The sequence below is a fragment of the Labeo rohita genome, unplaced genomic scaffold (genome assembly GCF_022985175.1).
Source record: "Labeo rohita strain BAU-BD-2019 unplaced genomic scaffold, IGBB_LRoh.1.0 scaffold_301, whole genome shotgun sequence".
Lineage (NCBI taxonomy): Eukaryota > Metazoa > Chordata > Actinopteri > Cypriniformes > Cyprinidae > Labeo > Labeo rohita.
The window spans coordinates 35,478-51,006 of NW_026129219.1; the positions used below are offsets into that span (position 1 = coordinate 35,478).

The following is a 15,529-nucleotide window of genomic DNA, read 5'->3' on the forward strand; positions in this document are numbered from 1 at the left end:
AATAAATACTACATATACAGCTAAAGTTTAACGCTACATTTGTCATTGTGGTAATAAAATATTAAAGATGTAATACTTTACATTTCAATTAAATAAAAATAATTTTGCATTTTGTAGCAGATGCATGCAAAACATACACAAATGCACTTACATGTCAAAGCTAAGAGCAAAATGACATGTGTGTCTGTACAGCAGGACTGAGCTTTCTGACAGTCTAGCAAATGTAACAAGATCATCTGAGATCTATGTGCTAAACTCCTCCTCTTTCATCCTCTTACAGTTGGATGACAAAAACTGGTTGTCGAATACACTTTTAAACTGAGATTGAGTGGGTCAAGAAGTCATTTTTATAGAGGTTCACAAAAGCATATTAAGGCAATTTTTAGCAGATAGATGTAAAACTAAAATGAACAGCGATGAGTGGATGAAATGCGATTTAATTTTTAATTAACAATTTTTTTACATGCAGGTAGATTAGCATCTTGTCATATAATTGATCACTTTTTCTGTTGTTGTCTGAATGTTGAGTGTGTTTTAGTCACTGTGGGCCTCAGAGCACAGTAGTACACAGCAGAGTCAGACACACGCAGATTCTTGATTGTCAGAGGAACTGAATCTGATGACACTTCAGAGTCAAATCTCTCCTGGAACTGAGCATCATTATCACCATCTCCATATTTGTTTCTCCTCAGCATGTATTTAGGAAATTCATTTTCTTTCTGGATGTACCAGAAAAGCTCTGGTTGCGTTGAAGTTGTTTTATATTTGCATTGTACTGTTACTGATCTTCCTTCAAATTCAGCAATGTGTTTATCTGGCTGATGAACACTCTCTTCTCCATGACACTCTGTAAAAACATTTAAAAAGTAATAATAATAGGCTAAAAAAAAAGTAACTGTTTTATGTAATTATGAAAATACTAATTCCCCCACTTACCATGATAAACTGATGCAAAAATGAACAACTTCAACAACATAAGAGTTATCATTTTTATGTGTGACTGAAACAAAGAAAAGATCAATCATTCATTCAGTCACTTGTCTCAGTTAGAAATAAGATGGTTCATAAGAAGGAGAGGTTCAACAGACAGGAAATAAAAAAAAAAAAAAGATTTTAAGTGATGTGTGTATACTGCCCTCTTCAGGATATTATTGTGAAACAATTTTACCAGAGTAAGTTTTGTGTTCATTGTTCAGTAGCATATGACAGAACAATTTTTAATTCTGTGTTCCCAATGTCAGCATTCAGCTGTTGATAATCTTAAATTCCATAATAATGTAACATATACCCTTAATGTACAGAGAAATACAAGGAAAAGAAAAGTCAGATTTACAGTACATTTATTCAAAGATGTTAAATTAGTTTGTCTTGGGCTTGATATATTTATATATATTTCATAAAAATTAAAAAATAATATTTTTGTGCATTTTTCATTAAACAATAAACTTAAAGTTCTATAGTTTGTTTATTTATTGCTTTTTTACACTTCAGAATATATATAGAGCATTTGTTAATTTTCCTTTACAGAAGATTTAATATAACATAGCTACAGGTAAGATTAAAACAAACTCAAACTTTTAACTGTAAAATCAATTTCATATTCATTTATACTGTCTGTAGCTGACAGTGACTATCCCATATCTCTTACATGGTAGGTTGAAAAGACTAGGTGAAAAAGTCCTCCTGAACATTTGTGTAATGCAGGTGCAATACTGTGTATCATGTTTTTGTACAGTGTTTTTGTGTTTCCTGTGACTGTGGGCTGCAGAGCACAGTAATACAGAGCAGAGTCTGATACTGCAGTAGAGTAGATCTCCAGATCCACACGGTTGATTTCTCTTGTAACTTTTAAAAACAGACGAAGATCAGGCTCAGATTTACTTGAATATTCATCAGCAAGAAGTAGGAAATTTGGTTTTGCTCCAACATTCTGTCGATACCACGAGAGAGACTTTACATTGCTAGTGCTGGGACTGTAAGTACAAGACAGTGTCACATTTTTACCCTCAACAACGTATTTTTCTGAAGACAGTGGCTGTATTGGATCAGCAAAAGAAGTTCCTGTTGAACATAAAAGAATCAAGCAATAAATTAGTGTAAAAGATCTATACAAAGCCTTAAATTATTTTTATTTGTTGTGTGTGTGTGTGTGTTTCAGCTGTTTATTGATTTATTTTTTTTTATATATAATAAACATATTGCTTGAATGAATATCTCTTACCCACACAAAGTTGGATTATTATCCAGGTAATTGGAGACATTATGTTTTCAAGAGAGACCAAAAAATAGTGTTTGAACAATGCCTCACACTCTCAACAGTGTGAATAAACTCCACCCACTTCTGGGGTGTGTTTATTTTCTAACAAGATGAAAAAAAATATGCTTATGTCAGAAACTGCTGTGAATGTGTGTGGGTGGGTGTGTGTGTTTTTTTTTTTTTTTCCAACTAATTAAAAAATTACCTTTTTTAAAAAAAAGTAATTTTTTTATAATATCTACTTAAGAATGTAGTAAATGCTTTTGGTTTTGCGTTTGTTGGGGTTCAGGAGTTGTTGAGGCTAATGGTCAAGAAGAGCCAAGAATAGTGGAATTATGTAAATGAAGATTAGTCATATTTAATGTCAAAAATGCCAAACTGAATGTTGTGTCTTTGCTAAATTATTTGATACTAACCAAAGCAGAATATTTTATAGATGAATTTTAGTATATAATTGTCTTGAAAAATTCTAATGATTAAAATGAGTTAGAAAGTAGGAAAGGATAGAAATTATTTTGTGTGAAATTAAAAAGGCTAAAATGGAATGTGATACCCTGAACATATTGTTGTTTTTGTTTTTTTTTTGTTTTTTGTTTGTTTGTTTTTTGTAACAGGCCTAATTCAGACTCTCACAGGTGTGACTACATATTTTATTACATTCAGAGCATTGCAACAAAACATTTTTGAAAGTGAAAAGAGCTTCAGTTTCACACACGACATGTCTCAAGTTTTGTATCACTGGGCTCCTACTCTTACAGCACAGTAATATTGAGCTGAATCTGACAGACGTACATCAATAATAGTGAGTTCAGTGGATGTTTGTGATGTAGCTGAATAAAACCGATCATCGGAGGTGTATTCATAATCACCTGATGACCATGTGTATTTATATAATAAGAATTGTGGTTATCTGTTGGGATACTGTCTGTACCAGTAAAGCCACACATATTCACTATTTGTACTATATGAGCAGCTCAGCTTGACAGTTTCTCCTTCTTTAGAAGTTTTTTCTGTCCCTTTATCTGACTCAATACTGTCTCCGGCCACCAAACCTGTCAACAATAAGCACATATGGCCAAAATAATAATAAATATGCAAAGAATTCAAAAGAAACCAAAATACTGCAAATACAATTGACTTTTTTTTATAAAAAAAAACAGTCAGTTAATTAAAGCATATAATGTTTTGTTTTGTTTTAAAATTGTTCAGTTTCATCAGTTGCTCAATAAATAAAGTACCTGTTCCCACAATGAGAATCAGTATGACACATCTATCCATGTTAAGTTTTTCAGTTCTCTGCTGAGTTTCTCAGTGCTCTGAGCTGTAAGTCATTGCAGATATACACACACATGAACATACACAGGAACTTCCTGCTTTATAAAGGCATGGCTTGCATTTTTCACTCTAATTTCCTCACATTTCTCATGAGCATGGAAATATTAACAGGTGAAAAAATACAAAATATTTACTTTGTAGTTGTGTAGTCTAGCTATTTTTTATATATTACATCATTTGAAAAATAGCATTATCTTCATGTGAATGTGTGAACAGTGCCATCCTGTGGCATACATGAACCTGCACTACAGTTTGTGGAAAAGTTCATTTATTTCAGTAATTCAACTCAAATTGTGATACTTGTGTATTAATAGTGTGTATTAATGTTGTCTGTGCTCTGAGCTGTAGATCTGTGTTACTGTGAGTCTCTGCAGTTTCACACACAAATGCACTGGAACTTCCTGCTTTCTCAGTGATGAGACCCTCTTTTGCTCTGCCATTGATTAGAGGAAAGCTTTGCAACTGCAACAAATTACATTTGTACTATTCTAAAGCTGTCTAACATGTTATTTCCTCCTTAACCTCCTTAAGATGAATTGTATTCCTCTTACTTTGGATAAAAGTGTCCAATAAATGAATAAATGGTAATGCAAATATATTTTTTTAGCATATGATTTTATCTACGAAAAATACAAATAAGTTATTTTTTTTTTTTTTTTTCAGGTTTTAAGTAGATTCTCCAATGTGTACATGTTTGTATTTAAGTCTTAAGAGTTAAGGAACTGATCTTAAAATGTTTTTTGAATGCTTTGAGGTTCATGTGATTTGAGTTTAGACGTTCATTCCGAGTACACTGGGTGTGAAAGTTACTGTTCAGTGGAACTGTTCCTAACTGCTTGTCCAGTGTTGCAGAAAATCTCTCTTTAAATTCATCCTCAGTAGTTCCTTTACCAACTGTAAATTTACTCAGCATGAATGTTGGTGATCTGTTTGGTAGCTGTTTGTACCAGTAGAGATATGCATTTGTAGTTGTGGTAGAGTAATTGCAGTGTAGAGTAACTGGATCTCCTTTATTTGCAGTCATTTCTCCTGAAGGTTGTTGAACTCTGTCTTGGCCCCAGCACACTGGAAAATAGATTTAACTATTGATAATTTTCATACATTAAGTTACTAAAACAGTATCTGTAAAGTTTGATAAATAGTGATCTTTCTTACCAATGTCTAGTGCTGAGAAGAAAAGCATAATAATCATAATTTTTCCCATTGTTGAGATTAATGTATTAATGTATGTTTTAATGAATGTGTCTCTCTGTCTTTACTGTAGCTCTTTCTTTTCTCTCTGCTGCTCTTCTCTTGATATTTCAAGTCTTAAAGTAGGTCTGAATCCTCACATGGCACATTGTTGATGGCACTGTTGAGGGATGCTGCCCCCCAGTGCTGAATTTATGTATTTCAAACAGATTATTTTAAATTTAACACTCATAACTGCTGTTTGTTTAGGATTGGATTGGTCTGCACATCAGCTCATCATCTTCTCTGACAGTAAATTTTGCTAACAGTCTGTAGTAGAGCTGGCAGTTTCTAAATGACAGTGAGGCATATGTGATCATTAGTTTCCATCCAAATTTGAAATTTAACTTGACTTAACATAAACTTGAATATTGCATAAATGAATTGCAGATAAAGCATTGTTTCCATCACACATGTTCAAAAGAACAAAATCATTTCCTGGGAAGCTGCAAAAAATATCTTCGATAAAAATGGAAGACAGGAAATGTCATCTTGTGTTCTGAGGCAGAAGACATTTGCATCCTTATTTGGCCCAATCTGGTCTGCACCTGCAAACATGAAAATAAATATTTGGGTTATCAAAGAGTTAATAAATATTTGGCATTAAAGAACATTTTACCTGAAGTCATGATTAAAATGAGTACCAAATGTCTGTTCATGTAGAAACAGAACCAAATATTTGAAGGGTAGCAAATAATCTCACCGAAAACAATTGTGAGGATTGATTCCTCAACCAGATTTTTTCTTTTCTTTTCTTTTGGGTTTTTACATTATTTTACATGGGTTATTATTATATCTCATTTTAAATGTTTGAATGTATTTTATCAGGCTTTTGTTCTCAGTGTCTGAGTTGGCAATTTGGGAATGTCATTCTCTTGATTGTTATGTGCCCCAAACTGATAAGTAATAGGTAGAGTTATAGTTATGTCAGGTTTTTGTACAGTGTTCTTGTGTTTCCTGTCACTGTGGGCTCCAGGGCGCAGTAGTACACAGCAGAGTCTGATGTAGATGCAGAGGAGATCTCCAGATCCACATGGTTTTCTTTATTTTTGGTGACTTTGGCAGTGAATCTGGAATCTACATTAGACTCCTTAGGTTGTTTTTCACTGTCTGAGATGAGCACAATAAACTGAGGAGCTGATCCAGGATACTGACGATACCAGTGAAGATAGTATGCAGATGAATAACTGCAGGATAATTTAATGCTTGAACCCTCGTCAGCAAACTCCTCTGTTTTGGTTGGTTTAATTTCATTTCCATATGTTACATCTGCAAAAAGAGATCAAATCTTTTATGAACTGGTATTTAAATACATTTTTAGACATGTCAGCATAAAATGCAATATATATAAATTTTAGGGGATACATAGATGCAGATCACAAAACACTCAGTACTTACATGCAAATGCAGAAAGCAGAATGACAGAATGGAGAATCATTGTGTGTGTTTCTTCTCTCTCCAACAGACTTGAAGTTTAAGAAGATCACATCTGGTATCAGTGCTTTAAACCCCACCTCTTCCAGAGAGCTCTGTGAAAGAGCAGATTAGATCATTTTTCATGTTCATAGTCATCAACAGTGTCATAACTATTTATATATTGCAGTATAGTACACTCTTGTGGTTCCTTACTAAATCTGTCATATGGTATAAATCCTCAGATCTCAATATACAGAATTTAATCTGGACTAATTCCTCATACTTGTTACTATGAAACTAGATTATCAGAAGGGATTTTCTGTTTAGAATTTAGGTTTGCAGTTTATTTTTGGTGGTACTAAACACTTATTCAGTTAGCACAGCTGTACAACTGACAACAGTCACCAAAAGTGACAGGAATATGGTTAAAACATCCTTTATAATAGTGTGTATCAAGATTTACATAATGTAACATACAGTCAAGTCAGGTGGTCAGTGGGTTAGAGTATAATTTCAGTATAATCCAAATTGATCAACACTTTTGAAAGGGATTATTTTTGTACTGTCAGTAATTTATCAGTGGGAAATGTAAACTGCATTTAGTGTAGTTAAAAAAAAAAATAAAATGCTGAAAAATTTGTGTTTATTTTTTTTTAATGCAAATGACAGGTGATAAAAATCCTGGTCATTCCAATTTTGTGGAAATATGGGAGCTTTATGCAGATCTGTGCACAAAGATTTCAGTGCTTGGTTATTTTATCCTCTGTAAAGTTTTGTATGAGTGTTAAGTGTGTTTCAGTCACTGTGGGCTGCAGAGCACAGTAGTACACAGCAGAGTCAGACACACACAGATTCTTGATCATCAGTGGAACTGTTCTTAATTTAGAGTCCAGTGTTGCAGAAAGTCTCTCTTTGAATTCATCCTCAGTAGTTCCTTTACCAACTGTAAATTCACTCAGAATGAGTGTTGGTGATCTGTTTGGTAGTTGTCTTGTACCAGTAAATATATGTATTAGTAGAATAACTGCTGGTAAATAGTGATTCCACAGTAGAGTAACTTACCAAGCTCATTCATTTGCAGTCATAATTCATTTTGCCATTGCTGGTTGTTCAACAGGGAGAATGTTTTGTCTTTCCAGAAGCACACTGAAAAATAAATTTACCCTTTATTCATGTGCTTACATTGAGTATCTCACACCTTGGAATGTTGTGACTGACCAGCAAGAATGTAATAATTTAAATTAAATTCAGTTGTAACTCATTCTAACATAATTCACAAACAGTGTAACTAAAGAATCAATTAATCAGAATACATAAAATAAATTCATGTTGTAAATCATTCTGAATCACAAACAGTGTAATTAGTATTGCAATCAAATAATCAGAATACATAAGAATTAAAATTAGCACATATTTATTAGTTTGCACTGTATGAAGAATTTGACTCTCAGTGAAAAATTTTTGAAGAGTGTGTAATGTACTATAATGTACTGTAAGGAAGTAGGGAAGTATTCTGGTATATCATGTTTCCTTTTCATTACCCTTTCAGTAACCACACACAGGTGTTTCCACAAGTTTAATTTTATTGTGTGAATTATAGATTGTGGGTTTGATATGTCTTGCCATCAAAGTGAAAAATGAGTTTGAGTTTTTGTACGGCTTCACATAGACTTTGTATCACTGGGCTACAACTCTTAGAGCACAATAATAGAGAGCTGAATCTGACAGAGTTACACCAGTAATAGTGAGTTCACTGGATGATTGTGATGTAGTCAAACGAAACCTTTCACTACTTCTACTACTTGATTGTGAAGTATATATTAAATAGTGAAGCTCTTGATTAGGATTCTGTCTGTACCAATATAAATATACATAACCGCTGCTAGTATATGAACAGCTGAGGGTCACAGTCTGCTCTTCCTTTATGATAAAAGCATCTTTATTTGGCCCAATCTGATCTGCAGTCATAACACCTAAAATAAATAAACAAAAATAATGTCAGTAATAAATACATTTTATACAGAATTATCTCAAATTATCTCATTAATACCACTGTACACTCTTAAAAATAAAGTTGCTTAAAAGGTTCTTCACAGTGATGCCATAGAAGAACTATTTTTGGTTCCACAAAGAACCATTCAGTCAAAAGTTCTTTAAAAAAACATCTCTTTCTTACCATTTACTGTTAACCTTCAGATGTTAAAGGTTCTTTATGAAACCATTTAGACAAAAAAGGTTCTTCTATGGCATCATGAAGCACCTTTATTTTTAAGAGTGTAATAAAAAGAATCAAAATCTACCTGAAGTCAGAATTAAAATGAGAAGCAGGTGTTTTTCCATGTTGACTAGGTCAGATCAGGTGTGTATTAATGTTGTCTGTGCTCTGAGCTGTAGATCTGTGTTACTGTGAGTCTCTGCAGTTTCACACTCAAACACACTGGAACTTCCTGCTTTCTGTGTGATGATACTGTCTGCCACTTCTCATGTTTTTGCATTGGTTAGATGAAAGCTTTTCCAACTGCAGAAAAGTATAGATTATTAATAAAGCAGATTATTTTGAAGAAAAATACAAACACAAACAATTAATAAACCAATAATATTAACAGTGCTATTATACAATTTTTAATATGACCAAAATAGTTTTGATCTAGAGCTGAGGTGTAAGAACAGAATTAAACAGTGTGTGTATAATGATAATAGATACCACAGTCAATGTCACAAATATGATTAGTGACCTGAAAAAGTGATCTCATAAATCTTTTTGTTTTAAATATTTCAGTGTAAATATTTTGCTTATTTCCAGATTTCAAATAGTTTTTGAATCCCATAATTCAGAGGTACAGCGGATCAATGAATCGGCCAGTGCTCCTTATACATCAATTCGGTACTGGATACTAGTATCCAATATATAGTGAAAACTTTATTTATTAGCACGGTAACAAGGTCTGCAGTTTAAGACATTAATTTATAAGCACAAAACACAAGATATCTCTTTTCAATATAATTTATTGGAAAAACAAGACACATAAACTAATCTAACACATAATTAACATTCACACATTCATACAAGTTGCAAAAAGAAGAGATGAGGAGAAAATGAGTTTCTTGAAATAAGTTGATAGCATAAGTATATGCAATTTTAGACCTGAACAACCATCAATCATTTAATTAACCCTTCGTTGAGTTTCTCAATGAGGTTAAAAAACTTTATATTAAATGCACCAGTTCAGCCAGAATCTGGAGGTTAACCTTCCTTTGTGTTAAGGGGTTTTTGATGACCGTTGCAGAGAAGGTTGCTGATTGGTCGGAAGTGGTCGTTGGAAGTGAGGTCTTGGGCGTTGGCTGGAGGATGGAGTCGTGTATGCTTTGAATTTTTAAGAAGTCTGAGACACGGCTTATAAAAACTTAATAGAACAAAATCTCAACTGAAAGAAAAGATTAAAATAAAAGAAAGAAAGTGACGGTCTCCTCATGTTTTTTTAGATGACAGTGACTGGCGTGCAGATAGTCAAAGCGTTGAACGCAAAGTTGTCGGCAAAAATGATGGCTAAGACCATGGCTCGGGATCTAGCTAAAAGCACAAACTAAGAGCGAAATTTTATGGTGTCCTGTGGTTTTAAACTCAGCTTTGGACACATCTCAAAATGGTGTCTTGACCAATTAGATGTTGTCTTAACTCGGGATATTGCTATGTTTCTCCTCCCAAAACATAAATCATTTGGCCATGATTCCTATGACATGAATACAATGCATTTGACAATAAATTGATCGGTGGAAACATTCAAAGCATTAATTTTCAAACTCATACATGCCAAACATGAATATAAACTCTTAAGCTATTCAATAGTTATTAAAAAGGACATACACAATGAGTGATTAGAACATAACAGACAAATGTGTGGGTAACATACATAGTAGGGAGTTATGCAATGGTTGCAATGGTCTGATGTTCATTCATAAGTCCTTTTAAGCATAATTTTGGTGCACATTTAGGTAAAATGGGCAGTCTCTCTGCCATTCTGTGAACTAAGGGCATGTTCCAAGGAACAAAGGAATTTAGAAGGAACTTCTGGTTCTTGTCTTGGGTGGGGAGCACCACCCTACAAAGTTTCCTCATGTGAAGTCAATGTGCTGTATCTTTGACCATAATCTTGGGTTTCTTGCCCCAATATTGACAATCTCCTTCCTGAGTTGGGATTATCAATAATTGTGTTCTTTTAATTTTAAAGTTGTTCAAAGCTGTGAAAGTTGGTTGGTTAGGCTTACTAAAGGCTGGCTGGCGCCAGGTTCCTGGACAGATTTATGATGTGGTCCTGGCCCCTTTTGGAATTTGGCTCTTTGGTTTCAACCAAATGTTTGATCGAATCTTCCATTGTCTGATTTTTGAATCCCATAATCAGGTCCTCACTGCATATAGGCTTATGTGGTTATTTAAATGCTCAATATGAGCTGATCTTCAGGTGTTTTTGATTATGACGCCTTGAGGTTCATGAGATTGAGTTAGAAGTTCATGCCAAGTATGCTGAGTGTGAAAGGATTGTTACAGGATAATTAATTATAACACACAAAAAAAAAAAATAATATAATACATAATAATAATTAAAAATATTTAATAATAATAAATGAAATAGCTGAATTTATTTATTTATTACAAGTCTGGAAACAGTTTCTTATCACACTCAGAGGCAGGTGTTTCCCCATAATTTATTAGTTTTCTGTGTATAACAGATTGTGGTTTTGATGTGGTTCAGTTTCAAAGAGAAGAATGAATTTGAGTTTTTGTACGGCTTCACATAGACTTTGTATCACTGGGCTCCAGCTCTTAGAGCACAATAATAGAGAGCTGAATCTGACAGAGTTACACCAGTAATAATAAGTTCAGTGGATCTTTCAGATGTAGTCGACTGAAAGCGACGATCAGAGGGGGTCCCAGTACCACTATAGTACCGAGCATCTTTCCACATTAAATACTGAGGTTCTGTATTAGGATACTGTCTGTACCAGTAAAGTGTAACATATCTGCTGCTTGTATCATATGAACAGCTCAGTGTCACAGACTCTCCTTCTGTACTGATGACATTTGCACCCTTATTTGGCCCAATCTGATCTGCACCCATTGCACCTGCAAACATAAAAATAATATTTGGGTTAAATTCAGTCACATTACAGTATCTCTTTTCCTTAGCTTTGGCATCAAAGAGTATTTTACCTGAAGTCATGATTAAAATCAGTACCAAATGTCTGTTCATGTTTATTAAGTCAGATCAGTTCTGTTGATGTTCTTCTGTTCTCTGGGTTGTGTTGATTGTGATGCTCTGAGTTTCTGCAGTTACTCAGGATCTGAGTCATACAGTCAATCAGGAACTTCCTGCTCTCTGATGATGATGCTATTGTAGAAAATAAAAGTAGAAAAGTAAGGTGAAAATAATCTCACTAAGAACAGCTGTGAAGATTGATAGAACCTCAGTCTGGGTTATTTTTGTTATTATTGTATAGACAATGAAAGATGTAGAGCAACAGATCTGTTGAGGTATCACATGAGGTATTGGTTAAAGAAGAACTCCACTTCCAGAACAACAATTCACAAAGAATTCACTCACCCTCTTGTCATCCAAGATATTCATGTCTTTCTGTCTTCAGTGGTAAAGAAATGATGGTTTTTGAGGAAAGCATTTAAGGAGTTTTCTTCATATAATGGACTTCAATTGTGCCCCCGATTTTGAACTTCAAAAAACTAGTTTAAATGCAGCTTCAAAGGACTCTAAACGATCCCAGCCGAGGAAGAAGGGTCTTATCTAGCGAACGATTGGTAATTTTTTTCGGAAAATAAAAATGTGTATACTTTTTAAGCACAAAAGCTTGTGTAGCACAGGTTCTAGCATGCACGTTCACAACGTTACGTGCTATTGAATCATGTCAAAAGGTCACGCCGAATGTAGGCGGTGTTTACAAAGTGTTTACAAAGCGAACGCGCAAAGACTAAGAAAGTGCAAGTAAGTCAAATGCTGTTTACAAACAAAAAGGTATGTGTTGGACGATTCTGAAGTTGTAGGAGAAAATAAGATGGAGTTTTTCGCCATACTCTACCTTTTTTAGCCGGAGTACACAGACAATGAACTTAGACGTGATTCGTAGTAGTGATGGGGAGTTCGGATCATTTTACCGACTCTGACCTTTGAGTCTCGTTCAGCAAAATGAACAAATCTTTTTTTGAGTCATTTCATTAATTTTAGCAAAATCAACATCACGTGACAGCCCCATAAGATGAAGAAATTTTTATTTAAAAAAAAAAATGACTCATGTTTCGCTACATAAGACCCTTCTTGCTTGGCTGGGATCGTTTAGAGTCATTTGAAGCTGCATTTAAACTACTTTCTTGAAGTTCAGAATCGGGGGCACAATTGAAGTCCATTATAAGAAGAAAAATCCTAAAATGCTTTCCTCAAAAACCATCATTTCTTTACTACTGAAGACAGAAAGACATGAACATCTTGGTTGACAAGGGGTGAGTAAATTATCTGTGAATTGTTGTTCTGGAAGTGGAGTTCTCCTTTAATAATTAAATAAAAAAGGAGGAGATAATGATCCTGCAATGAGGTTTGATAGTATGAATATATGGTGCTTGCTGCCATCTTATGGTTGCCAAAAGCATTACAAATGCAGTTTAACTTTTAAAGTATTAAAAAAAGAAAATCTACATTCTGTTTCCTTTGTTATTTGCATATTTTATTGAATTTTATTTTATATTAGCATTATTGGTTTCAGGGCAGCAGAGGAGATGATCATATCCACATGGTTTCCTTTACTGAGTTGCTAAAAAAAAAGTCAACAATTAGTCAGTGATTTACATCCTAGAGTATACTTGATAATTTTCACATTTGTTCACAATGTACACTCATAATCTATTTATAATACAGGTAGATTTATGGGGAAAAAAATAGCTGAACTTTATCTGTGTCAGGTTTTTGTACAGTGTTCTTGTGTTTCCTGTGACTGTGGGCCTCAGAGCACAGTAGTACAGAGCAGAGTCTGATACAGCAGCAGAGGAGATGATCAGATCCACACGTTTGATTTCTTTTGTAGCTTGTTTTTCTTTTCTGAGCTTAGTGGAGAACCTGGAATCTACATCAGATGTCGTATTCCCTTTCACACTCTCCGCTATAAACACAAGAAAGTGAGGAGCTGATCCAGGATACTGACGGTACCACTGAAGTGAATTTGCAGAGGAATAACTGCAGGATAAAGTAACAGTTGAACCCACTGCAGCAGATTCCTCAGTGTTGTCTGGTGTGATTTCATCTCCAAAACCCACACCTGGAAAAGAGTGATTGAAAATGATTACAATGATCAATGATTTGAAATTATATACATACAATAAATAAATACTATATACAGGTAAAGTTTAAAGCTACATTGTCATTGTGGTAATAAGTAATATATTAAAGATGTAATATTTTACATTTCAATTTTTTTTTTTTTTTTTTGCATTTTGTAGCAGATGCATGCAAAATATACACAAATGCACTTACATGTCAAAGCAAAGAGCAGAATGACTGAATGAAGAATCATTGTGCACATGTGTGTCACTACAGCAGGACTGAGCTTTGTCACAGTCTAGAAAATGTAACAAGATCATCTCAGATCTATGTGCTGAACTCCTCCTCTTTCATCCTCTTAAATTTTGATGACAAAAGCTGGTTGTCAAATGCACTTATTTTAAAACCAAGATTAAGTGGGTCAAGAAATAATTTTTATAGAGGTTCACAAAAGAATATTAAAGCAATTTTTCAGCACACAGATGTAAAACTAAGATGAACAGTGATGGGTGGATAAAATGCACTTTAATTCTTAATTAAACATTTTTTTTTTTTAAATTATATTATGTTATCGTTGTGGTATTAAAGTCAATAACATGTAGATTAGCATCTTGTCATATAATTGATCACTTCCTCTGTTTATGTCTGAGTGTTGAGTGTGTTTTAGTCACTGTGGGCCTCAGAGCACAGTAGTACACAGCAGAGTCAGACACACGCAGATTCTTGATTGTCAGTGGAACTGAATCTGATGACACTTCAGAGACAAATCTCTCCTGGAACTGAGCATCATTATCTGCTCCTCCATATTTGTTTCTCCACAGCATGTATTTAGGAAAGTCATTTTCTTTCTGGATGTACCAGAAGAGCTCTGACTGCGTTGAAGTTGTTTTATATTTGCATTGTAACGTTACTGATCTTCCTTCAAATTCAGGAATGTGTTTATCAGGCTGATGAACACTCTCTTCTCCATGACACTCTGTAAAAACATAAAACAGTATGTAATAATAAATTAAAAAAAAAAAAAAAAAAAGTAACCATTTTATGTAATTATGAAAATACTAATTCCCCTACTTACCATGATAAACTGATGCAAAAATGAACAACTTCAACAACATAAGAGTTATCATTTTTATGTGTGACTGAAACAGGAGAAAAAGATCAATCATTCATTCAGTCACTTGTCTCAGTAAGAAATGGTTCATAAGGAGAGGTTCAACAGACAGGAAAAAAAAAAAAAAAAGATTTTAAGTGATGTGTGTATACTGCCCTCTTCAGGATATTATTGTGAAACAATTTTACCAGAGCCTGTTTTGTATTTATTATTCAGTAGCATATGACAGAACAGTTTTTAATTCTGTGTTCCCAATGTCAGCATTCAGTTGTTGATAATCTTAAATTCTGACAAACATGTATAATTGTACTTAATGCATTTACGTTCTGTACATACAGTGCAAAGTGAAAGGAAGAAAGCTAAACCATCCTTTATCACAGAGTGTATCAGGATTAACATATAATCGTAATAATGTAACATATACACTTAATGTATAGAGAAATACAAGGAAAAGAAAAGTCAGATTTACAGTACATTTATTCAAAGATGTTAAATTAGTTTGTGTCTTGGGCTTGATATATTTATATATATTTCATATAAAATTTAAAAGTAATATTTTTGTGCATTTTTCATTAAACAGTAAACTTAAAGTTCTATAGTTTGTTTATTTATTGCTTTTTTACACTTTAGAATATATATAGAACATTTGTTAATTTTCCTTTGCAGAAAATTTAATATAACACAGCTACAGGTAAGATTAAAACTGTAGCTGACAGTGACTATCCAGTATCTCTTTTACATGGTAGATTGAAAAGACTAGGTGAAAAAGTCCTCCTGAACATTTGTGTAATGCAGGTGCAATACTGTGTATCATGTTTTTGTACAGTGTTTTTGTGTTTCCTGTGACTGTGGGCTGCAGAGCAC

At 33.7% G+C, this 15,529-nt stretch overlaps 2 gene segments (V, D, J or C); both read right to left on the reverse strand.

The window, feature by feature from the left end:
• Positions 1-5,744: 5,744 nt before the first annotated feature.
• Positions 5,745-6,269, reverse strand: LOC127160237 (T cell receptor alpha variable 5-like). The segment is given in 2 exon segments: positions 5,745-6,091; positions 6,221-6,269. Coding segments are annotated over 2 exon segments (387 nt in total).
• Positions 6,270-11,497: 5,228 nt separating this feature from the next.
• LOC127160238 (immunoglobulin lambda variable 1-44-like) lies at positions 11,498-13,822 on the reverse strand. The segment is given in 3 exon segments: positions 11,498-11,625; positions 13,154-13,552; positions 13,768-13,822. Coding segments are annotated over 3 exon segments (576 nt in total).
• Between the last annotated feature and the right edge of the window lie 1,707 nt (positions 13,823-15,529).